General features: G+C 41.3%; 1 protein-coding gene across 3 annotated transcripts in view; it reads right to left on the bottom strand.

Annotated features, from left to right (window-relative positions):
• Positions 1 to 26,759, bottom strand: part of DAAM2 (dishevelled associated activator of morphogenesis 2) — a 171,690-nt gene that overhangs the window by 111,352 nt on the left and 33,579 nt on the right. For 2 of the 3 annotated variants that reach the window (XM_082757200.1, XM_082757201.1), the window contains exons 2-3: positions 20,451 to 20,490; positions 10,700 to 10,902 (exon numbers count right to left, since the gene is read on the bottom strand). In XM_082757200.1, coding sequence (XP_082613326.1) covers positions 10,700 to 10,902; positions 20,451 to 20,460 — 213 coding nt within the window. In that variant the 5' untranslated portion in view covers positions 20,461 to 20,490. The remainder of the gene's footprint in view (positions 1 to 10,699; positions 10,903 to 20,450; positions 20,491 to 26,759) is intronic. The other variant, XM_082757202.1, reaches the window with a different exon arrangement.

The raw sequence follows: 26,759 nt of genomic DNA, 5'->3' as shown, positions 1-26,759 counted from the left end.
TTTAAGAATGAACTTATCAGAAACATTCAGAAAATACAGCAAAAGGAATAAGAGAAAGATGAGCATTCGCCTTGCAGACCAAATTTGTCCCCTAGATGCAACGAGGATTTGTTGTTATTTGGTTAAGCATTCGTAATCCCAAAGTTCTCTCTCCTTGTTGAAGCAGAAGCCAACAACTTTACACTGTCTGACAAACTCATCCAGCTGTTGCTCTCTGTACAAGATGTAATGCTGAAACACAGCCACTAAAGCAATCCCAATGGTTTTCCATGACTCAGGGATCTCCCTGGACAACTTCCAAATTGGGAAACTGCAATCTGCTTTCCCCTTGTAATTTCCTTTGGAGAAGTTATTCTTCAAACCTCCACCTAGTAAACCATTGCATAACAATGTTGTGCACACTGCTAATTTCTTTTCAAAAGATGTTTGTGTTATTGGCCTGGGGAGCCTCTCCCTTTACGTGGTCAACAAATGATGGGAAACTGCAAAATAAAAAGGTGCCCTTGAGTGTTTTTAATATAAAAGTGCCTAGAATACACAGATGCTGGCTGGGGCGCTTTGGCACATAGCACTGGGTCCAGATGTAAGAGAAAGGAGGGTTTGCCCAGGACGGCTACAGAATCTCATGTCAGATTCCGCCTGAAAAAAAGAGCAGGGCAATGTGTACAACAGGATGCAGTAGCAGGGATTTGCTCCCGAGATCTTCAAATACAACACATTTTGCCACTGAAAGGCTACTGTGCTTCCTGTGACCTCCATGTGCTGCATCTTTTCAGCACCTTTTCAATCTGGCCACAGTTCTGTACTAAAGCTGGTTTAAGAAGCACTACTATTCCCTGTTTCACACTCTGGAAGCAAACTCATGAATGCATGATACAAGTTGTGCAAGTGCGTCCTAGGAAACGGACCCTGAAAAAAAAAAAAAAAAAGGAAAAAAAAATAGTAGCGCTCTTGAAATAAGTTTTCCTCTCAGCAAGCTTACAGCCTTTGCCAGTTAGAGAAGCAGTAGTACCTAATGTTCCAAGCTGTGGATAAGTGCTGTTCCCATGCCAGGTGGAAGACATCTGTCTGTACTTCCTCTGGACTAAACATGTCAAAGACAGCAGCTGTGGATGCGGCCCAGTGCGATGAGTGACAGAAAAAGCACCTTCTGATGCCTGCCCTCCATGCGCTGTTCCCATCCGGTGCCGAAGCAACAAGTAGAAGTGCCACTTGTTGTCTGCATTTAGTGACACAAACAGCTCCCCCTCAGCAGCTGCAGAAGAAGATGCCTGGAAACTTCTGACAGGAAAGCCTCGTACCCTGAAAAGGTGCCTCTCCTTCCACTCAGCCTCACCTGTGGCACCTTGCTTCCCTCACTCTGCAGTCTTGCAGGCCAGGCACACGACAGGTGAAGACAGTCATTTCCCACCAATCCTGAAAGAGCCTTGCCAGATACCTTAACAGGTAACGATAACTACCTGAGCAATAAGCAGCCTTGAGCACTGTTTGAAGACAAAATCCACCTAGAGAAGGACACAGAGGCAGGCATGAAATAATTGTAAACTTCCCTCCTCCACCCCCCCAGGCTATACTATACACTATTTGCATGATTATTATATCTGATATAAACTGCTATTAGATGAGCACATACAGAAACTGATTTGAATCAAGACATTAAAAAGATAATCCTTACTGACTGTTATCTACTTCTTGATTCAATTACCTTGTTTTGCTAACAGTTTCTCCTGTACCCCAGCTACTTTACCTCAATAGGTGCAACTGCTTACCCTGCAAAACACTCACACCCAGACCTCTTTCACAGCCTTTCCTCCTCACAGAAAAACTTCATTGCCTCCCCAGCTTCAGGTGGTTACTTTTACAAAATAATTTTATTATAAATTTTATAAGGTCTTCATCATCATAGAGACCTGGTTCCCCTTTTCTTGCTCAGATCAGACTAAGTGACAAATCATTCCTCCTAGGACATCTCAGAGCTGACCCTTCTTCTCTGAGCTGCAGAAGAAACACGCATCTGTCATTCAGCTTCCCTTCATCAACATGCAAGCTCTCCCTCCAAAACCACAGCCAGAAGATCATTTTGGCCTGGCATTTGTGCCATGCCACCTCCATCTTTGCACCCTCTCTTGCCTCTCCCTTCAGCACCACAGCTACTTCATTTGCTTTGTATTTTCCTGCAATGCTTCGGAAAACATTGTCTCTCCTTATAACTCCTACCCAGTAACAATCCAGCCATCACGCTCTTTGCATAACTCAATGCTTTCCTCTGCCATTTCTCCCAGATTCATCTCCAGGTGGCTCCTTCTCACCTCAAATGATCTCTCTGACTTGATCCATTCTCCCACCCATCCTCAGCAAACCAAATCTAGAATTCAAATGTCCTCTCTGAAGGGTGTTTGTAGGACATTTAGTACAGCTTTGAACAACATAAGACACTAATAAACAGAAGTAAAGAAAGAAAAGAAACTGCAGAAGGGCAAGAATCATGCTCTGAGAAGCCATGTCAAAGGTGCAGACCAGTAGGATGTCTCTGTCCTGCTGCTGGCTCTATTTCCACTAGAGATGGCAGAACCTGTTACTTTAAGACAGCAGATGTCAAACTGGCAGGAATTTTATAAGATTGCCGGTTCAATTCTAGGAGAAAGTAGGAAGTTGTCTACTTTGTACCTATCCAACTGGAGCTGAAAGTCCAGGGAACTTGAAATAAATTAATTTGATCCTTCCAGCTAGCACATATGACTCCTACTATTATCATCTCAATGTTTTATCACTTCAGCAGCCATCAGACTCAGTCCAGGAAGTTCCTGGCTCATCATTACAGACATAATGAGACATAAAACCTTAAATGTACTAATGATTTCCTTAACAAGAGAAAGGCCACAGTAAAGTTTTAAATTATCATTATTTTTTATTTTTATATAACACTGCCTATCACTAAATGCACTTGCAGCTGTACTGAAACATGGCAGTGTTCTCCAGTCAGCTGGTAAGGTATTAGAAACACTTGGGCAGATGTCTGAACAGCAAACACATCCACCCTACCAATGGCTTAGGGGGATATCATGTCATTTTCCAAATGTTCAGTAGAGGGAAGACACAAGATAGACTTCGAAAGCACATTGATTCTCTAGTGCCAGGATCTGTTCCTTCCCCTCTTTTTGCACCCCAAACTATGTCTCTGCTGTGCTTTCAAAATCCAGTGCTGCTCCTTTCATGCTCTAGATGGACTATATGCATTTCCTCAATCAGGGAACATCATGGTTATCCCATTACAAACATGTAGCACAGCAAGTAGGTGTTCCTTAGGTGTTTCCTGTCTACTGTAAGCAAATCATACCCAAAACATACACAAAGGGAATGTTTGAACATTCCCTTCAAACATTCCCACCACGACCACAACCTTCCCCACCTCTCAGGAAGGCAGCCAGTACGCTCTGCTTGGGATATTCAGCTTCCAGCAGTCCCCACAGACACAGAAAACACCACACAGGCCAAATTTCAGGCAACGCAGAATGATGCAATGCTGCTACTGTCCTCAGTGGAACCGAGCTGCTTTGTATCAGCTAAGGATCTACCCATAAGTCTTGCAGTAAAGCAACAAGATCTGCAAAGCAATGTATCCCTGCACAAAAGCCTTGTAACTACACAGGTACTTTGGAAACTGCCCTGGCTTTTTCACACCCAAATCCGGCATGTAAGCCTAGGTCTGTTTTTGCATTTGTTTATACAACCCTACTGATTGTCATGCACGGAGTGTGAGACATGGTTTGCTGGCTCCCATCTCATGCTCCTCTCACTGCATCTGGGTCTCACACGTCTGCAGCCCAGCAACTGCTTCTCCTCACACAGCTGGTCAGGGAGCTGGGAGCTGCCAACCAGCTGTGCCTATTGGACAGGAGCCTGGAGAGAGGAAGAGTGCGGTGCCGCGCTCAGTGCCACGAGCCTGTCTCCTACTCCACACATAGGTGAGTGTGAAGGGCAGAGTTATCTCTGCCATGAAATCTAAAACGTAACATACCTCATGTAGCAGGACCTGAGTAACTCCAGAAAGCTGCCTGTAGTGATACGTGTTAGAATCAGGACTTGGACACGTGTACTGCACGTGGGACATGTGTAAAGCAGGCCTGACATTATGAAAAAATTTATTTGAAGAGCTAAAAGTAAAGAGGAAAAAAGAGATGGGAAAAGAGACAGGGATTCTGGATATGTGCAATTAAACGGTTGTTTTGTTGTTGTTTTTAAAGTATCAATCTTGGACTGAAGAACTGTGCTGGACATAAACAAACATCTGTGCATAACCAGACAGACCGTGATACTAGGGAGAGATTTTGCCTCCCAAGCCTCAGTCTCCTAATAGCTTCAGAAACCTTAAACCATCCAGTACTTCTGCCATGATTATAATAGAAGACAAGTGCATCTGAATGTATGAAAAATGTTAATCTGACAACTACAAACCAACCCAAGAGAAAGGAAAGTTTTGTGGCCTGGCCCCCATCAGCTAGGAAAGTGATCTGTTGCCTCAAATTGCTGCCCATTCTGCCTCTGGAGGCAGTGCCTTACACTCAGAGGGCAATGCTAAGCCTTCTTCCTGGATAGGAGCCTCCCATCGTGAAAAATCCAACTTAGTCTCATAATTTGTATTTTCTTCTAGCCTCCACTGGCACACTCTCATCAAGTGCAAGAAAACAAGAGCAATAATTTGGGGCGGGGAGTCTCCCCTGGGCCAAGGCCAGCAAGTCAAAGCAGTCAGTTTGCTGAAGTCAGAGCTCATTACATGCAAATAAAAATGAAGGACCTCTGCAGATCTTGATTGCATTTGGCACTACACAACCTTCCGGACTGATTAGGTACAGTCATTCATTAAAGGAAAGCACAGAAGGGATGGGCACAGGGAATAAAGGAGCCTCATCTTACAGGAAAAATGACACAAAGGCACTTTGAAAATATGGCTGCAGAGAAAATTGCATTGATAACAACTCAAAGCCACAGGCCTGTCAGAGGTACAGTCTGAAACTGAGATTTACATGTAACACAAGCGACATAAGTTAAATCCCTGTATTAAAAAGAATTCAGGAAGAAGATAGAATGACTCAGAAGATTGATAAAGTGAAACTGAAATACTCAAACCTTGGCAACACGCCTGAATTTAAATGTGATTAAATACTGTGATCAATATACGACACGTGTTTGGGGTTTGAAGTGAGGGCCTATGGATGTATTTCTAAGCCACAAAATTTCAGTCAGAAACTATGGACTAAATAAGTTTCAGAAATGAAGGATACTTTTCTGGAAAGGTGGTGCTCCACGCTGGGCACCCAGACACAGAAGAGCCAACTCTACGTGTATTTCCATCAGCTTCCCTGGAAGGCTGCTGGGGAACAACAGAGAACTTTGTTCTCCAGGCCTGTCAACAAGCACAGAGAAAGGCAGCTGATGTTCTCTTTTGCCTACATACATAGACTAATGTCTAAGGCAGTCTATATTCACAATAGAGGCAATTCTTTTACTTTTTACCCAATAAATACTCTTGCAGGTTGCAGAGCCAAAGAGGGGCCTCATGAACACTGCCACAGCTAGGACTTGGCAAGCTTGAGTGGGGCTGGTGATATATGGGAGTACTTATTCAATGTGGTGAAGCCTAGTTTTCATCTGAGGTTTATGTTGTATCCATTACATTAAATGGCCTGCAAGGGAGAGCTAAGCAAGAAGGAAAGTTGCTACTTCCAAGTCAGCTGTTTGCAGTGGGAACTGCTACTACTGTTATTTCGACTTGGATCCCATCTCCCTGTGGCTCTTGATGAAAGTGTGTTATCCAGTACATGTCGCACCGATGCCTTGCTCAGAAATTGTTTTGCTTTCTCTGATAAATTAAGTAAATGAATTCTCAGATAGTTCCATGCATTTTTGATTTTCAGTGGTCTTGTTGATCAGGACTATATACCAATTCAGTGTGTGTCTTCTCTATGACAACAAAAGCTGGGGTTTAAGGCCAGAAAACATGATCTATTCACAGAGAGAGAGGGAGGGAGGGAGAATGTGTGCTGCCTCACACAAGTAGCAACTTACCTCTTTTGGCAACTAAAGAATGCCAGGGCCCTATATGGAGCTGCCATTTAAATCAACAAGAAGAAACAAAGGCAGACCAAGGCAAACGCTGGGTAATTCTGGTAATTCTGAAGTTATTAAAAACAGAGTTCAAAAGTATTTATGCTACTTATTACCTGTAACTAATGTAACTTAGTGGGCACTGTTAGCAGCATAAGGTCTAAAGTTTAGTTCTGGCAAAGCTGGGGAGGTTTGTAAATAGTAAAGTGGGTAAAGAGCTTTTGTGAATCTATAAAGTCAACACAACCTCTTACTTAGGGGCTCTGGGGGGAGAAAAGAAAAACAAAAAAACACAACGATCCATGTTTAAATGCCGTGTAAGAGAAATGAACCATGATAGGAGAATACAGTCAATGTCCCACCTGAGCTAAATACCAAAATGCTCCAATGACTGAGGAGATAAAGGCAAATATTTCTCAAATCTTAGTTTAACAATCTAGTACGGTACAAGTAACTCAGATAAGGATATTATCATTCAAGTTTGCACACTGTAGTAATGTGATCAACTTTGAGAATGGTAGCTTAAAATGACAACTCCTTCCTCACAGACCTTCCCTCCTAAAATAGACCATGTTGAATTCCACCTTCTCAAACACCATGACCACATCAACAGACACACTAACAACAGAAAAAGAGAAAAACATCAAAAGCACAAACACTGCTTTTTCCTCTGTGCTAACATTCTTTATATTTTCCTTCTTTTCCTGAATTTCCAGCATCTATATTACCCTTAGTACGATCTGAGTTCACATTTGGGGTCCAGTTGCAGCTGTAAGAGAGATATAGATGGCAACATCTTTACTGTCAAGCAACCCACTATCTTAACAAACAAGAAGAGTCCAGGACTTTTAATATTGAACAAAAGGAATCAGAATCCACTGTGGCAAGAACACACTACTGCTAACAAATTTGAACAAGGAGTCGGAGAAGCATTTTCATGAAAAAATTGATTTTCCCTTGCCTTGCAATAGTTCTTCCAGATTATTCTGCAGTTCCTGTTCAGTCAATAAATCTGTGCAAGGAAAAACACATGTGCTTAGCACAGCCATTTTTGCCAGCAGGCACAAAACCAGCTTGGCACTTGCTGAATAGACCACCAACTGCAGCAGCACTTTACTACATGGTACTACACACAGTGCCAGCTGAGAAGAGACTGAAGGAAAAAGAAGTGATGCTGGCTAGAACAACCTTGACAGTCAGGTAGGGCCATTTTTAAAATTTATGAGGTACAGGGCCACTCCACATACCCTTCCTACTGTATAGAGCTTCTCTTCCTCGCCTGTTCATTGAAGAAGAGATGCTAAAGCCATCTGTTTTCCCCTCTTTCAGTTGGAAGCATGAAAGTGGCCCTTTGAGGAGCAAAGTTTGTGGTTACATGTAATTGTTTGCTTTGTTTCTTGTGCATTTAGACATGTGCAGCAGCACAAATGCTTGAGATCCATCCTAGAACTGTTCGTCTGGTTGAGCAGCATCGAGAGCAGGCATTTCAGCTGAGATCAGCATCAGCTTGTCATTTGACAAGCACTGCCATGAAACGGTCCAGTTAGGGCAGCTGTCATTCCTTGGCTGGTTGATCTGGGTGCACCCCCAAAAGAGAGCAGCCCACACATGTAAACCCGCCTCAGCTCGGATTCCTCACCAGCAGGTTTACAAGCTCTGGAGGTGTTTGTGATCCTAACCCAAATAAAGGATCCCAACACATTCCTAGTTCTTCAATCTCCTCCTCTTGCACAATGTACGTCTCCAACTGCATTTTTATGATAGCAGTTGAAAGACCACAAGACAAGAGAAGTACTTCAAAGTGCCCATTTTCCTCAAAAAGGGGGTGGAAATGTACTGAATATTTACTGGACTGGAAAACCCATCACAGGGGAGGCTTTTCCAGAACAGCTAGGCTTAGCTCTTCTTGTCATTAACTCTTGTATAGGACAATGCCCCAGATTTTAACTGCAACAAGGGGAAAATAGGGCTTTTAAAAATTCATTCAAGCACACCAATATGTTTCATTATACCCCTTGTAGAGCAGATGGCAAGATGAGGATTTACCCTCTGGGCCTGCTTCAGGAAGCAAACGCAAATGCTTTTCTCACTACAGATCTCAGATGATGTTGGTGTCATCATTTCACTTGGGGATTTGGGTCAAAAGGCTTTACACTCAAACCTGTCTTTTATATAGTACAAGTGCACCCACACTAGACCCTAATGGATAAGCAGTGGAGAGGCTGGTATGCAGGAAAGAGCCCTCTCAGGCACTTCCAGGTCGCTGACTTACACTGGCACATTTACAGACTGAATCTTTCTAATCCAATTAAAATCTCATCTGAGCTGTCAATACAAATGTAGCCTGTTTTATTTTAGTGTCTCGTGGAACATGCATTAATCTGAACCTGTGGACAAACAAGCCCTTCTGGGCAAATTCTGCATTCTGCTAGCCCAGTTTCTCTCCTAGGTTCTCCCACTCATAAAGCTCTTGCTGATCTCACATCATCTGTCTGCACAGGAACTCCTATGGACACACACAGTCATCCTACCTGAATGCTTTATGAAAATGTGATATAATTCATTAACCTGACAAGTAGCACTTTCCTCTCCTAGCTCACTTCTCATGCAATGATGGGTAGGGTACTATCATTAAATACAAGAACACAAATTTCATCAATTTTTATTTCAATGGCTTCATTTGTTTGAAATATATATGCCAGTTACAGGCTGTCAGCACACTTGAGAAGTTATAGCATAGACTAACAACTCACAAACTCCTGGGCCAAAATTTTTTGCAGCTCATCATGTATACTTGTCATTACATTTTGCACCGAAAACATTATAAATCTTACCATTTAATAGACTTCCACAGGACAGCTGCAAATTATTCTGCCACAAGCACATAGAAGAGAAATATTTGCCATAAAGCAAAAAGCTAAAAGCACCCTAAATACCACCACAGACTCAAACCCCTCGTAGAACCCGATACCCTTCTCAGTAAGCAAAAGCCCAGCAGCAAATACAAACAGGTCTTTCACTAGGACCTGAAGGTGACAAGTTCAAGTTAGGGCAAGCCAAGATCAGGAGCAAAGCACCTCTACTGGTGACATCTTCAGGAAAGCTAGACTGAATGCTTCAATGGCATTGGATAGGGATGAACTTTCATACAGGTGTTAAAGCCTTGCATGTGAAAACCAATTCTTAAGCAGCATCAGAAATAAATAGCAGAGCAGATTACAGATTACGCTCTTACTCAGGACAGATACCACACACAGTTCTCCAGTCAGTCATCTGCATTTTCCAAGAGGAATTCAAGTAGCCTCACAGAGAAAACAGACTGACTTAAATAAAGACCCATACTTTGTGAACCACGCTCATAAGAAGAGATTCTCCATCTGCTGGTTAGGCTGAAGCAAGGAGATGCTTTCTTCTGTTCATGCCCTATTCGTACTGAAACAACTGCAAGTCTTACCATCTCCTTCCCACACCCTGCCACTGAACATTGGAAATGCTAAACATTTTCATAGCTTCTAGGTATGACAGAAAGAGATCACAGAGAAGAAATTCATACTAATTTACTATGTACGCAGAAAGCAGCTTTGACCAAGGAAATGCTTCGAGCTCAAATTACTAGAGGGTGGGAGAGTATTCTGGCAAAGGCCTTTCTATGGCTGCACCCTGGGCATGTTTTTTCTGCATTCTTCCCTGGGCATCTGATTTTCACCAGCATCTGAAATAGTAGCCCAGGCTAGGTGGGCAGACCATCGTTCTGACAAACTATAGCTGTCCATGTCTTTGATCTGACACACTATAGTTGTCCATATGTTCACCTCCACCTGCATACCCAAATTATATAGCCATTTTTATTGCTACAGCACTTTGAAGCCATGCTCATACAAAATAAAATAAAATAAAATACTGGGGTATTGTTATGTAAGTGTAATATTGAAAGATTTTTGGCAAACTCCTCCATTCTGAGATCCAATATGCTCTGTGCTATTTCTCACTCAGTAGCAGAACTCAGGTATAGATTACAGGTACCTCACTTTACATAACCCCCAAACTCAGAGTGATGATGAGACAGTTATCAACTGCATCAAATGGTCATCACCTTTCTGACGGAAGTCCCAAAACAGCACAGTCCTACGACCTCTGCAGTGGTTTGCACAAATGCTGAACAAGAGGAAAAGACAGCAAGGCTCTTTGATGCCAGGCATGAATAGCAACTGACTGCTACCAGTAATCTACAACAGCATTTACCATAGAAGCAAACAACAAAGTTCATCTGAAATAACTGCTTCTTTTCATGTTTACATCTGCTGCTGCAATAGCAACAGTTCACGGATCAAAGGCAACCAGATGATGAAACACAATGAGCATGGTCACCTGATCGTTACGCCTCATCAGCAGTATGTTGCCCATCAATAAACCAGTATAGTCCTTATTGACTGTCAGGAATCTGTTCTCTAGAGAGCTTACACGGTTTCTTCTAATAGACTCAATCCTACACCTGAAGAAGTCCTGTCAGAATAAATCCCCATATTTAAGCATTTTATTTTTTATATAATTCATCCACCCTCTAAAATATAACAATCTGCCAGCAGAAACTTACCACAAGTTCAGAGAACCTGGCATTGAGCTCCTCTGCAGGTGGTATTGGGACAGAAAACTCAAGGAACTGGAGGGGGTTGTTGTCCTTGAGGTTGATTTCAGGGAGGTCACTACCTCCAAAACAACAAAGAAACCCCAACGCATGACGATTCCTCTTCCGGGGGGCCATGATCATTGTGTATGATGCTATCTTCTGATCATGTTCTGCAAGGAAAAAAAAGAGGGGAAAAAAAGATGAGCGAGACTCCACCGGATCTGTACAGCTCTCTGCAATTACAATGGTCATCATTGGTGTAACAGCTTGGATAGAATGATTTGAGATACAAAAGACCAAAATAAACATTCAAGCTAGACAAGGTAGTTAGCTTTAATATAGAATTACAGAATCACAGAATCACTTAAGTTAGAAAAGACCTCTAGAATCATCAAGTCCAACCATTAACATGTTCTTGAATGGCAATGTAGAATCGCTTCTCCCAAAGTTTCTCAAAAGGTTTTACTAACTCAGTGATCTTCCAACAGACATATTTATCAGTAAAGCTCACCAGCCAAGGTTGAATGCTATCATTGGATACCAGTTTTGGACTTTTGCTCACTGCTACAGTAAAGGAACTAAAGTATGTACTGGAGTATTTACCCAGAAGGAATGGGATAATCCTCCAAAGACGTGCCATTTGATCAAAATAAAACAACAACAACAAAATATCAACAATGAAACGATAAAACAGAAGTCATTTTTTCACCACTCTGGAAGCACACTGGCAAACATTCATTTATCCCTTTATGGCCAGGATTATTGCAGTAGGACCATTTTGTCTATCATGTTTTCAAACACGTGTAACCAGTTTGGGCTGCTTTATGTATCCAGGGGTGAAATTGCACAGTGCTAATGCACGCTTTCAGATTTACATTTGAGCTGCCAGATCCAATCTTGACAGGACCCAGGCTTGAGGGGCTTTGGTATCAGGAGCATAAAGGGAGGCAAAAGGAGGCCTGAAGTTGGATTTGGAAAGTGACTGATTTCACCACACAACACCGTTTGTGAACAGCCCATCCAAACAGGAAGCCTCCTGCCAGCAGTTTGAAAGGAGGGATCTGTGCAGTCCACAGAGAGCCGCATATTTTGCCCTTTTAAGGGACTTGTTGTTTGACAGCTCAGGGGCTTATTTGTGTTATATTTTTTAAGGACTTCACTTTTTCACTTAATCTGCAGAATAAGCCTTATCCTTAGAGAGTAAATAAAGCCTGTTGCAAAGCCTGGCTCCCTGGGCACAAGGCGGAGGAGCAGCGAGGGAGGTGGCAGGTGAACGGAGCCGCGGGATGCTGGATGCTATAACTGCAGCAACACAGCTGAGCTTTGTCATCGGAGCAGCTGCTGCCCTAACCTGCCCCACAATGCTTTGGCCTGTTTGCTTGCCAGAACAAGGCTGCTTTGAGCTCTCAGAGAGACTAAGTGGCTGTGCTAGGAAAAGCACCTTTAGGTCAGCAGTTGCATCGTGGGACTTAACATACTGCATTCAGCCAGAAGCTCTACAGGGAAACTTTGTGTAGAAATCTGAGCACACTTGCTTAAGAATAAAAAAAAGAAAACAAACAAGCAAACAAAAAAAATAACCCCAAACCCCCAGCCTCGATGCACTATGTGCTTGGCAAGAACCAGAAGGCTTCTTTGTGCTGGAACTAACTTACTTAGCACCTCCTTTTACACACTGGGGGACACCAACTCTCATGCAGATTGAGCTGGTATCAGGCCCTTTGCATGCCTGTCTTCCTTTGCTCTCCATGCCAGGTTTGCGATGGCTGCTATGTCTCAGCAGGACCCAAGAGAGCAGCGTGATGCCAGCTGCACCAGCACATTGATAAAATCATTGGATTCTCACTAAGAGAGGCCAAAGGCCAGCTTAACCCTGGAACCTGGCCTCTGACACTGATCTCACAAAAAGTAAAATGTCCTCAGTTCCAGCACAACAATGTACGCAACTTAATTTCCTCTCAGTGGGGTAGATTAAAAGGCTGAGTTATTAGAAGATTTCACAAGAGAACTTCAGAAGAAGTTGATCTTGTTCACTGCAGATCATCTCCTCAGGGACTTCTCTGAGTGCAATGTCCTTTATGGTAGCCTGGCCATGGATAAGGCCAGAACCCATTATTTTTACATACCATGAGTTTGGAAGGAACTCATACCAATGAGTCAAGCCTGATTTACATCCAGTATAACTACATTTCCATCAATTTTGTTGCAACTAAATTCTGATCTACTGTTGAGATACTTCCTCACCAACCACCAAAGGACCAGAATCCTCTGGGAGCATGAAGAGTGAATCCTCCTTGGAAAAACTGGCTTAAACACTGAAGCAATAGGACCATAATATCTTCCTTTATGAGCTCAGGTCAAGATTTTGGTAAGCACCGCTTCAAAAGAGGCACCTTACCAGTAAATAAGTACTACAGAGAAGGCCATGAAGGTCAGCATTTTCTGTGGGTTAAGTACTGCCCTGGTCAGGGTACCACAGGATACCTTGAACTAACATTTTATCATTCAGCTTTCATTTTAAGCAGGCTCACCAGAGATGAGCAGTCATTCCGCAGGCCTTCTTCATCCATAATACTGAAAAATACACGGGCTTGTTCCTGCAATGCTTTAATGAAATTGGCACCTGTTCCTTAGGATCCATACTTAAGACACTCAACAAAGCTATTCAACTTTGATTAGTTTGCAAAAGTAGGCAGAGCTCACACAAGGAGAAGCCTTGTAGTGCATCGTTTTCACAGAACATTCCATTGCACAGCCTGTACTCTGGCATTTTCCAGGTCCATCTCTAAGAGACATTCAGGAAATTAATACTGACATGGAAGGGTTATATGGCCCTTCTGTATTGCTACAACACTGTAATTCTAGAGAGGTGAGGTGTCTAGATGGATTTAAAATAAAAAATAAAAGAGAGAGAGAGAAAAAACTGCTAGAAAGGAATCCAACATAGGTAATTTAGAATTGAATCACAGATTGAATAAATTAATATATATTTCTAGCTGGGAGCACTGTCTTTCTAAAGATTAAGGCTGCCAACCACAGGATTCAGAGAAGCATTTACTTAAGTAACTGGTTATGCTATTCAATATTAAGAAACGTTTATTATATTTACTACTTATTCTCTTTAAGAATTAATTACTTCTCCTTGATTTTTGTTTGTGAGTATAGTTTTGAACAAAATAAACATTTTTCAATACCCTCTAAATCATTATTTTTTTCTTCTTTTCTTTCTCTTTGTCTTTTCAAGAATCAAATCTGGGGGAAAAAAAAAAGGTGTTTCCAAAGAAAAAAGGGAAAAAGAAGGATGAAGCAAAAATCTTTCATTTTTCAGAGTGGTAACCAATAACAAAGCTCTCATAAAAACTCTTTTAAAAGCTCACAAAAATAACAAGTTTTATATTTTTATTTTCCTAAAGAAAGATCTGTTACCTTTCAACTTCTTACAAGCAAAGCAACTGTAGAAATGAAACAAACGTGAAATTATCCATTTCTAAACACCTACAGTGAGAATCAATGGGAAATCTCTCTCTGGAGGGAATCCCACTATTCAACATAACTCCCTTCCCGAGCTCTTCTTGGTTGCATTATCTTGCCCTTTTGCACAACCCGAAGAACTTGCTGTCATTTCAACAGCTAACCGCACATCCTCGCCTTGTAGCGAGCCCCCTCGTGCTTCCCAGCCCCATCTGTGGTTCGGCTCAGGTCAGGAGTCACAGTCTGGAACTTTGCCCAAGGTCTAATTATAACAATGTCCTCTTCCCCTGACAGAGCGTACGTGTTCATTTTTAAACCATTTGGCCCAGTGACCAAACATAATTAAGCTAATGCTTTTTTTTTTTTTTTTTTTTTTTTTTTTAACTCTTATCAGAAGTTTTAGCCACATGGGATGGGATTCCTGCTGACTGCACACAAGGCTCTTTCAATTGCAGATTCCTAATTGTTTCTCCAGTCTCACTCATTTCTTTATTCTCTCTCAGAAATTACATTTTTCATGCAAAAATATCCTAACTGAGCAGAGTTCCACAAAGAGCAAGACACCTGAAAATGCTGTGTCAGCAGCGATGCTGTGTAGAAAGCTGAACATTATAGTTTTTACCTAATTACTGCCCTCTCTTTCACCATAGTGAACAGCCAGGGCATAAGCATAACCATAACCAAAACGGAGAGACTCACTTTCATACCCACCATCTTTTGGAAAACAGAAGGAAGAGTGAGAACTCTGTGGGTTGACTAAACACACACACAGCTTGAAAAAACAGTTTGCAACATAAGGAAGCATTAATAGAAACCACTGATGCACCATCTTCCAGAGCTGAATCCCTACTATCCTCACCAGATGCAAAATGTCAGTGGATGCAGCCTAGGCTCTCATCTGCAAAGGAAGAATGGGACAGCATGATGCAGAATCACTATCTCCACTAGTTTATTGTAACAGGTGAGGAAACAAAGTGAGCCATTTCCATTTCCCTGGTAGATCTCTATTTCTACAACAGAATGGAATGTATAAATTTGATGCAGTGCTGCAGAAGTAACAAGAAACCTGAATCTGGACTGACTTGGAGCAGAAACTAATACCACCACCCCAAATCCCATCCTAATTCATCAATTCTGTGCATAGGCAAGCTTGCCAACGCCTCACTCTCAACAGGCCCAACCATTCTGCTATTTTTAGGTGGTGAATCCAATGGGATTGTGTACCCCCAGACACAAGGAACCTTTCTGTTTGAATACAGTATTCTAGAGCCCACCATCTTTCTTTCCTTGCCCCTACTCTGTCACTACTTCCAAGTCTTTTAGAAGTGCAGCACTACAGTTTCCATAACATCTGCAGATACTGAAGATACACTTTCTTCTAAGAAAGTCTGTACTGTTACCTACTTTTCCTAATTTTCCTTTCTCAGCAGAAACCACATTTTTTTCTGTTTGTATATATCACTAAATATTGCCCCATTACCTTCTATGGAAAAAAAAAAAAAGTGGCAAAAGAATAAAAGTGGCCAAAAAATGAGGTGGTAAAGAAAAAAAAAAAAAAGGGAAAAAAAAAATTCTCCATTAGCCAAGGAAGAACAGCACTTTCCAGTTCTAATCTTAGTTCTCTCACTCTTTTCTACCAGTTTAGTTTTTGTTTTCTACTTTTTTCCATTCCATTCCACTCCATTCCATTCCAATATTCTTGCCTTCTTTCACGACAACTCTTAAATGGCTTCTAGTACCCACTTCAAGCACTTCAAAATGCAAAACTCCTCTTTTTTTTAAGCAAGTATTAAAGAAAAAAAAAAAATAAGAGAGACAGCCACTGCATGACATATGCTGTAAAGACTGCACTACACTCTGTGTATGTTTTATGCTTGCTGTATTATACTCTGTTGCCTTAGCCAAAGCACAGGGGTCGTAGCTTCTCCAAGGTAGGTTCTTAGTTACATACTTAACTCAAATCAGTCATTGTATAGTGCCAAGTAAATTTATGTTACCCTACAAATAACAATAAAAACACTGTTTTGCAGAATGTAATCACCCAAATGGAATCTGTTCGGGACACCACGGTTCACACCCCAGTAGTGACACAGCTGTAGGGGCAGCATGTAGCAGTGTCTACAAATCCAGTGTGAATAAATTTATGTTTTATGAAATAAAGGAATTTATTTGATGGTTTTCCCTGCCACAGCATTAACTTCACTAGATGGGTTGGTTTGTATGTCATTGTTCTTCTCCAAATCACTGTGATTGTAAGAGCCTATGGGAAATAAACTACATAAAAGCAAACATGGGAAAAGAATCCCACAAACCCCACAGATGTCACCCCTGGATGCAATCATAGCCAAGGAGAAGACCATCCAGCAGGAAGAATTTGCAAATGTACTCTGCAATACCCAGATTTTATTCTTGAAAACAATCATGTGATAAAAATGTTGGTTTTAGGACTTCCCAGGAATATACTATAATCTTAGGGCCATGAAATTCAGGACAGGACTGTGATCCAAGCTTCATTTATACTACCCAACTGAGCTGGCCTGAACTGCCTCTTCTGCAAGCTGTGGATCTAGACAGCATAGCTTGGGTTAGACTCTCCAACTTTCTATTCTCTCTGTTGGTGTTCAGTATGACAACAATACAATTTCACAGAAGAAACACGGGACCAGTGCATTGGAAGCTGGAGCAAGGTGAGCCCTTTATCTGATATAATAAATTCACAGAGTGAAAATGAAATATGTCATCTGTCAAGCAGACATAAACACTGATTGCCAGAAACAGCACATGGTTCTGGCAATAAAGTTTAGTTCCTATAGTTTAGTCCTAAACTATATATATTAGTTCCTATAGTTTAGTCCTATAGTTCCAATGCAGAAGACTTATTTCCTCTACAGTAAGATGAAGCACTAGGCCTTTTACAGGTCTTACAATATCAAATGCCTTTAATGCCATCAGTCTGAAACTGGCCCTAATTAGTAATAGCTGTCAGTTCTGTCCATGTCTTATGGACAGCTTCAGACAGCTCCAGAGAAAGGATATTGACACCCCAGAGCCAAGTTTTTGGTCACCTCAAGAAAGAAGTCAAGGATAGAGTGATCTGGAGAACAAACTGTCTCACTCATCCCTCTATGTCAAAAGACCAGGAATTCTGGTAGCGTAGATTAGTACAATAACTTGGTCTAGGGACTTGACATCTCTGCAATATTGGGAAGAGTAGGATTTAGTCACAAGGATTATCGGTTCAGAGGTTCCCAGTAGCATTATGTACCACTACCTTCAGAAGAATGAATGAACAAAATCCCATTAGTAAGAGCATCCCTGTCTTGTTTGAGTCATTGTAATTTTTCCATTCTGTCATTGCCCAACTATTTCCAGACATGATGTAACTATTTTGCCAGGGGTTTGGGAGTCAAAATGTTGCTGTTGTTGTCATCGTTATCCTGGGTGCTTGAATTTTCCAGACAAAATAAGCAGCTGAGGGCATTAGAGTGCCTCTGTTGAGAGAGAAATAATCTGTAAGAGCTGCCAGTGTGCTCCAAGAAAAACAAACAAATGGTAGAGGTCCAATTACATCTTCCCAAACTGCAGGTCATTTCCATGTAAAATGTTGTTTTCTTTTTTCAGACAATTAGCAGAAGAATGTTTCATCCCTGGTCCGATGTCATCACGGAGTACAAAAATTGATTTCCATTCTAACATTGGGTTCAGGGCCAGTACAGGACATCAAAGCTTGACTTGACTGGAAATATGCCTTAATTATAACCACTGACAACCAGCCACAGATGTAGGTGTACAGACATAATCTTTCCTATTGATGGTCAAATCAATTATTTGCACTGGTGATTTTTTCCTCAAGTTTTGTCATTGGAAAGAGCAACTTGGTCTTTATAGTAAATGGGTATAACTGGGGAGAAATCCAATAGAGACGACGTGAACTTTTCCTTTTTTTTTTTTTTTTTTTTGGGGGGGGGGGGGGGGGGAGTAGTACAGATCTCTTTAAAACTTCTGTTTAACAATGCCATGTGGTAAAGCCACCTTCCAAATCTGCTGCTTTCCTATTTAGCACACCAGCAGAAGTAGAATGTATTTCTGTTTGTCACTGCAAACATGTAAATAATGGTGGTGGTTGTCAGTTCAGTTCCATATACTGAAAAGCAACTGATTGAGATGATAGCTAAAAGGTTTCTTTAGTGATCCGGTAAATGGAAAAGACAGTCAGTAGATGCAGCACAAAGGGAACAGGTCTTGAGATTTTAATGCTCTCTCCATCTTAGGGATGGTTTCTCTAGATCAAGGCAGAGACAGGGTCAAAGTGTCACTGATTTTATATACCTGTTTTTTAAGCTACTCAGATTCCATGGTTGTCAATTTGGCACCAACAATAAATTCACTCCAGAAAATGAAATTAAGAAAAGGTCACATACAGTATTTTATTCCAGCATTTTTATTTTTGTTCAACATTCTGACAAGGGATAATGTGGGTTCATTGCCCTGAAACCTCAACATTACGCAAGTAGGTTTGGACTCCAAGCCAGCAGCTTGGTGAAATTGTTGAACTTTTAACCTAACGTGTCTTTGTGAAGAATGGATATTTGGAAAGAGCTCTGCTCAAGGATTTGGGTTGTTTTCTGTGTGTATTTTTAAGTGGTATCCAGATAAAATATATTTTCTGGCTGCTGTAATATTTATAGGAGGAGACTGTACACCAACACTGAAAGCTGGTTTCAGAGCTGTGACCTGATGCTTTAGGTTTCAGGGCTGGTGTTTTATAACATTAGGGTGAACAAGTCCTCATCTACATCTGAATCAAATTCCATAGAGATAATGCTTTGAATTATACAGGTAGTGATTATGAGGGTCTGAAAAAGAAACTGCTACCAAAAACCAGCCACCTTCCCAAAATAATCAGTGAGCTCTTTTTGCCAGCGGCAGCATGTTGCAAAGAGTGTGGTAAAAGGAAGGATGGAGGAGAATGGGGGGAACCCCCCTAAAATACCCAATGTGAGGATCTTCCCTATAGTGGTACATATCCATAGAAAACATGGTATAGAGCATATGGTACGCAAGAACGTAGTACCCATGCACACCATGCCAGTCACCACCATCTCTATTTTACTGCTTTATCCAGCTTGTGAATTGTTAGTTCTGGTCTCCCAGATTCTCATGGCAAGAAGTCACGTCCACCTCAAGGCCCTTTACTGTCCACAATTACGAAAAGTTTAAGTAGTGAAGTATAACTACGGAAGATTTCCTAGAACTGTAACCGACCAACACCCTGTTCTTCCCCAAAGAGAACTCATTTGCCTAATGACTGCAGAGAAGCTGCATACAGCGGATGTTTGGGTATTGTCTCTGGACCTCTAAGTACCTGCGGCAAGCCCATAGCCTGCCCAAAGACACAGCAAGTTCTTTCAACCTCTGAACCAAAGCTCTTGCATCTTATTGACAAAGATTTGAGTACAGTCCACAGAAAGCCAGACTGCACTATAAAATTCCTTTAACTCCCCAGCACAGCTGCACACTAGAGAAAAAAAAAAAAAAAAAGAAAAAAAAAGAAAGGAAGAAGAAAAACACCCTGCTTCTAAACAGCCACTTGATCTGGGTACACAGTCCTTTGACATGATTTGAAAAGAAGATTCATTGTATACAAACGGGACAGAACTCTACCCTCTCTTAGGGAAGGAACATCATCTTAATCCCCTTAGGGCTGCAAACATTATTATTATGTGCGGTTATGCATGACTTTGCAGAACATGTACCAATATCACTGCTTGTTATCTCTAGTTCTGTACAGCACTGAATTATTTGATAGATTGCACAGGATTTGATCCAAATCATTACCTGATACATTTTGTTTTGTCTTATACTTCGGAGGCATATTTAAAAGTCACTTAAAAAAGTATTTATTACATATATTACATCTTAAATGTGGGGATAGTATACATACAACTAAAGACAGCAAAGTCAAACATTGCCTCTTAAAACTTATTCAGGTGTTGGCTCTGCTGCCCTGACTGTGCAGGGACATTTATAAACTAAATACATATTGTGCAAGATTATTTCTCACTGCAAGAAAAAAATGAAATTACTGTTTCTCCAATTTCTACTTGCTGTCGAGAAGACACAGGCAACCAGCACCAAAACCCTTCCAGTAACAAGAAGTCATATCAGCATTTTATTCTCCCCCTGCACAGAAAGCCCTCTGTACAAAGAAGCACTCCTGACTTTTCACATGGCACTTTGTACCTACCTTCCAGCATAATCAGTGGAACTGCAAGATGTCAGAAGCTCTGAAAAAAAAAAAAAATTGAGACCAACTACATATGCAGACTGGATAGCAAATTCAAGCAGAAATACCTTATATACAACTGAAAACTCTGCATGCAGGCTGATAGGCTATCACTAAATTTTAAGTTTTGTCTAATGGACCAGCAAATACGATATGAAAAGGGCATATGTAACATTACTGAATTCCTTTGTTTGAATTTATATTTTTCCTTAGCTATGCATAATACAAGCAAAGGGTACAAATACACTACAGTGGTGCCTGGCAATGCTTAAAACAGAGGAAATTGTAGAGAGAAGGAGCTCCGTCTCTGAAAAGAAGATAAACCAGATGTGTAATGCAAACATTGAACACACACCACGGAGACACTCTTCAGGGCGACCTCTTCCCTAGTGCTCATTCTGCGCATACCCTATCATCAGTCAAATGGAGCCTGTAAGAAGCATGGCTACTGCCCAGGAAATGTTCTTAGTGCTGGGTTTACACTGTTATCAGCTATTAATCACAAAAAGCTCCACTGGGATAACCCCAGAACTAAACAACTCAGACTGAGCAATGCAAGTCTAGAGAGGGGCGTCGGTGTGGATAGTACTTTAAAGGAACGTTCTTTTGTTTCCAAGAAAAAAAACGTTCTTTAGACAGGCAAGAGAGTCCACAAGGTCTTAGAATATCCTGTTCATGCTGAGATTTCAAGCACACACAAAGATTTTCTACATTTTTAAGAGGTCATGCACGATAAGGAAACAATTCATCTCCAATGGGGCCTACTAATAGCAGCACTAACTCTTCTTAATCCCCAAAGCACATTTCATATCAATATTGCAGGATACATTTCCAGCTTTTACTGGAATGTTCCTACAGTAAGAGTTTCCTCCCATGTGAATTGCAATAGTACAACTACATGGGCAACTGATCTCAACCATCAAATGCCAACATGATAACCACCAGGTCACCTGCAAGGGACAGATTTTCAGAGCAGTTAGGAAACCTCTGTGCAAAAGAGGTTGGAAAATATAACGTTGCTCAAGGGAAACAACAATAATGAGCTTTAGTACTGGGACTTGATAAACCTGGAGAAACAGTTTTGACACATTTTTTAATAGAAAGGAGCCAACCTTGACAATATCTTGGAAACGAGATGTCTCTACCCTCTAACTGACCACTCTGGACCAAAGAAAGCATTCTGAAAGCAAGAGGAGTACCTCTAATGACCCAAGTTAGAGCTTGAGTTAGTAAAGAAATGAACAGAGAATCTGCTTATCACAGGAAATGGAACAAAGGGCAAGATGAAAGGTTTTTTTTGTTTGTTTGTTTTCTGGCTAGAATGCTCCCGTAATGTGTGAGCACTACAGCTAGTCATGTACTGGTGTGGACACACACGGTGGTGTAGAGGTAAAATCAGTAATCAACCAGCCAATAGTTCAGTCAAGAAAATGTACTCATGCCTTTGTATTCAATTCTTCAAATATTTATGCTGAGGTGACACCTGAGGAAATCTCTTATCAGGTACGAAGTGCCTTACACGCTGTAAAAGGAATGACTTAAGATCTTGGTTAGGGAATCCCAGAAAATATTTCTGTAGATAAAACTAGGAAGAAAGATAAAAGGAAATAAGAAGCATTTCACACTTCTCTACAGGAAGATATCAGAAAGGATACTCAAAATTTTGTTCACCTTATCCCTTGATAATTTCAGTAATTTCAGGGTGCACGTGTTACTGGAATTAAGTTATAGAGATTCTACAAGAGCCTTTCATTCTTCAGATGAGTAAACAACATACATTTCTTATATAATTTCCATTCTGAGTCTATAACAGACTCCTATTAATGCTGATGGAAACACATAACCTCGTAAAACAAGACACCAGCTCTTCCAAACAGAACTTGGACTCAGTTCATTTCTGGCGAAATGTCCTTCAGTGGAATTGTGCCAGGTAGGCACCTGAGATTATTTTTCTTAGAAAATGAAATATTTCATTTTCTGCAAAGGCTTTCTGGAGCTGACTTTAGCAACATCAAAGTAGAGCATCCAAATCATCATTTCCTGACTCCTGGGGAAAATATTCCAAGTCATATGCATACTTTAGTAGGGGCTGGTATGAACGCCTATTTTTTAACTGCATTCACCCATGCAATTTCTATGATTAAAAAGGAAAAGGAAATCTGACTATGCTAGGAGCAGTGTTGACAGAGAAATTTCTTTCTTTTAATAGCTGAGATTTAAAAGAAACAGATTGGAGATAAAACACCTTTTCATTTGGGCTATAAAGCTGTTCTCCTCACTCTACTTCAAGAAGCAAGCAACATAGTGAAGCTGAAATCTAAATCTAAATTTGAGGTAGTACACTGGAGCAAGAAAGCATTCATGTACATGGTTAGTGTTGCACAGATCTCTTGTCCGGCTGGATATACTCCAAAAAGGTTTCGTTTCCAACCTTAACCCTAACTCTGTTAAAGTCCCTGACCACAGAAAAAGCAGTATATGCCATAGCGTATTAGGTTTATGCTTCAGCTACCCTTCCACCCTTCCCCTTAAGCCATCCTTGCCCAGGAATACTCTCTCATATTGCCTACAAAACCTCAACCAAATTGCCTCAAATCATAAAGAGAGGGAAGAGTCATCATTGCAAGCAGAAGCTGCTCTCACACTGCACAGAAAATCAAAGCTTTCCTTTCTCTCTGTACCCTGAGGGGAGCCTCTGCACCTTTACCAGCCACCATCTGGATATTCAGTGCTGTACCACAGTCATACATCCTGGACTGCATTGCAATAACCTTCAGCCCTCTCCATCCTGTGTCCCTATCTTCACCACCAACAAAGACCAAGAACTAGGTGCACTTTCCTCACTGTTCTCCTTCACCCAGATATTTCCAATGTGTCACAGTGCAGCAGCAGAAAATCAGCACTCACACTGGAGAGGATACTAAAAGGGGAATGTGACCTCAGATTCAGACTTCTTCCCATTGACTGAAGAACTTGTTGAGTTTTGCCAAAGTGTTATGAATGTGTCTTAGCTGATTTTAAATGAATATTTTATCTTCGCTTCTTACTTCAAGTTACAGATTCTCTTCACCTGCTATATCCTTGAAGCTCATTAAACAAAATGGCTCTCACCTGCCTACCACTTCTCAGACAACCCCATGGAAACAAACTCGTCTGAGAATCTGCTCAACAACCACATGAGCTATTCAGTATCAGCCATACATGAATAACTGATGCATTCACAACCCAAGGCGCTGTCAGACAGCCGGTCAATAATAAAACAGTGTCCTCCTGTTCTGCTGGTCAGTTAAGCTCCCACAAATAGCTTGTGAATAAACACATTAAAAATAGATAACAAATTTGGCTGGTAGAACATATACTTGAAGCTCAACTACTAAAATGAGAGTCAAAACTGTAAGCTTCTTTCACTGCTTTGGTTGCATATCCTTTGCTTTCAGCGCAAGGTGTTTGCACACAGTAAATATTTGTAGGCTAACAAAAATAAACAAGCACCCCACCACCATAACCCAGATCATTTCTAAAAGGAATTACTTTGGTAAGGAGATTTAAAGATAGACGGCCTAAAAGAAAGCTTTAATATGGTCCTGATATGTATCGTTCCCTGTTCACATTCCCACCATTAGACTGACCCAAAAGCCCATGATGTTTTGATAAACACACCAAAAGTAGCCGAGGACGTAAGTATGAAAACATGCACAGTGAGTTTATTTTATGCCACTTTGTTTAATGGCTCTCCTCCAGCATTTTGGATGCGCAACTTCACTAGGGTCACAGTGCTAAAATTTTCCTTAAACAAGTCCCACCCAAATGTTTAGGACTCTTCTTCACCCTCTATACCACCTGCTTTCCAACACTCCTGAGAAAAACAACACTTACCCTGGGCAGAAAATAATAATGTTGCGTATCAGTACAGAGGGATGTACAGTGATGTACAGTCCTCTCCTGGCTTGGCCTGTGCTGTGCCATGTGTTTCTCCGTCAATACAGTTTTCCCAAGCAGAAGGAGGGGAAGGGATCTGTACAAAGCTGAAAGCCCAACTGCATTGGCTTATTGTGTTCAGAAGCTGTTGGGGATGAAACCTGGGAGCTTTGAAACAAACACAGAAGAATAGCTGGAGCACCCTGCTTCCCTCAAAGCCTTAGTGAGATGAGACAACAGCCAGGGTTCCCTCAAGTATTACATCCCACAATAGCTTTACACACACAAAGAGCCTCGTCTCCCAAGGCTCTGATGCCCCATCTTATGCTTCAATACATTTGTCTCCATTGCTAGGCCATTAGAATCCCAAACCACACACGCCCAAGTGGTACAAGCTTTATTCTGTTCCTATCTGAAAGGTAGAAACAGTTATAAGTTTACATTATTTTACCAGAGGATAGAGGCTAATCTATATGAAACATATGGAAGAAAAAGAATGGCTAGAGGGATGATAAAAATGAACACAATGCCTGCAGCCTTACTGAAAAAATATGTATCTATATATCTCTCAGACAACAGTGCTTCTTTCACACACTTATAAAGAGAATTTCTCTTACTTGCAAACACTGCAGTGTAAAACTGAAAACAAAATAAAAACAAACAAACAAACAAAAAATTCCTAGATTAACATAGAAGAGCTGAAAGGTTTTTGTTAAGAAGCAGACCAAACAATTCTTGGAGCAGCTGGAGCCATGTCATTGAGCCATGACACCTTTCATTCAGAAGTTGATAAACAAGTTCTGAGCAACTGGTAGAGGAAGAGAAAAGAGAGCAGGAAAGTGTTAAATGACAACTCCAACTACCACCTTAAAAACAAGAAAAGCATGGGTTTGGTCTGAAAGGGGGATTAAAAACAGCATTTAGAGGTAAGGTGTGCAACTAAGGATCTTTTCCAAGTATGGCTCAACTTCCCTACCCCAGAAGCAACATGACAAAAACATTCATGTGGTGAAATGACTGCAGTTCTAGTACCATCCACAGCATAGACACTATCCCTGCGTTAACACTAGTAGAGATGGTGACAAGTACAAAGGACACGTATGTCTGCTGGTTCCCATACCAGGTAAGATGGGGCTATTCCTAATCCACTGGCTTGCTCCAAGACATTCCCTAGACAGCTAGTCTACAGCCTCATTACTTCACTGCTTGGGAATAAGTTTTTGCTCCTGGAGACCATCCAAATTGAGATACTTGAGTCTGGGTTTTAATTCTTCAGAAGTTTAGGGCTTTGCAGAATTGTTCCCTTTGTACCACTCAGCTGCTTGTACTGAAGTCAGTGGATGTTTGACCACTCATTTCTGTGGGAACAGGATGGGATTTTAGCCACAGCAGGACTCCTAACCACTACCATCTACTAGTTGCCCTTTGGAAGCTTTTCAAGCCAAATGCTCAGAAAGTAGTTGAATTCAGTTTTTATAAGTAAAGCCCAGAAAAAAAAAACCTTTCCCAGAGGTCAAGCCCTGTTCCCTGAGGCCTGGGAGCAAGCTTTCTGGCAGAATTTCTCCTGAGCCTGTTGTGTGGAAGATAAGGAATGTGAATGATTTCCTGCTCAGCAGCATGTAGCTCACCAAACATCTGACAGTTTATGTACTAGGGATGGTCTCCACAGTAACCTGGCTGGAGAGATGACGATGCTGAAAATGACAGCTTTCCAGTAGCGAGAAGGTCATCTTCATGCCCTTGCACTCTCCATCTCTTTCTACTTTCTAACTTTATTCTCTTGTCTGTAGTTTATCCGAAGCACACCTGAACACACGATTTCTCCAACCAACCACCTCAGAAGGAAAGGATAATTCCTCCCACACCAATGCAGCACTGCTGCATATGAAGCCGCTCCCCAAAGGATCCCGAAATCAAACACACTCTTCCCATTCACCTACACATCATGTGCCAAGTGAACGTACACTTGGCCCTGACTTGTCACCCTTCTGCACTACGTATGTTATCTCTCAGATATGCTTTAGATAGTGCCCTTGGGTGATGTCTTCTTCATAACTGTTTCAAAATCAAAAGTGCCTCCCCTCAAGACAGCTTGATTTTTATCTCTGAAGACTTAAAAGACAGAGGAAAAATAAAAGCAACACTTACACTTCGGGTTATCCCAGAACAGGGCTGTGTGCACCCCTGTGCCAGAAATACCAAGTAGGCCCCCAGGGACTAAAAACTGGGTGTTCTCTCTCTTCAGGCAACCTTTTACCATGCCACCGCTTGGTCTCTTCAGGCTATTTGCCTGCTAGACTATACCCAGCAGATGCTATACATAAGGTGCTTTCCAGTAAAATTGCCCAACGT

Source organism: Aythya marila, assembly GCF_965140915.1.
Source record: "Aythya marila genome assembly, chromosome: 3".
Taxonomy (NCBI): Eukaryota; Metazoa; Chordata; class Aves; order Anseriformes; family Anatidae; genus Aythya; species Aythya marila.
The sequence above is the reverse complement of the archived record's forward strand: the minus strand, read 5'-3'. Positions and strand labels throughout refer to the sequence as shown.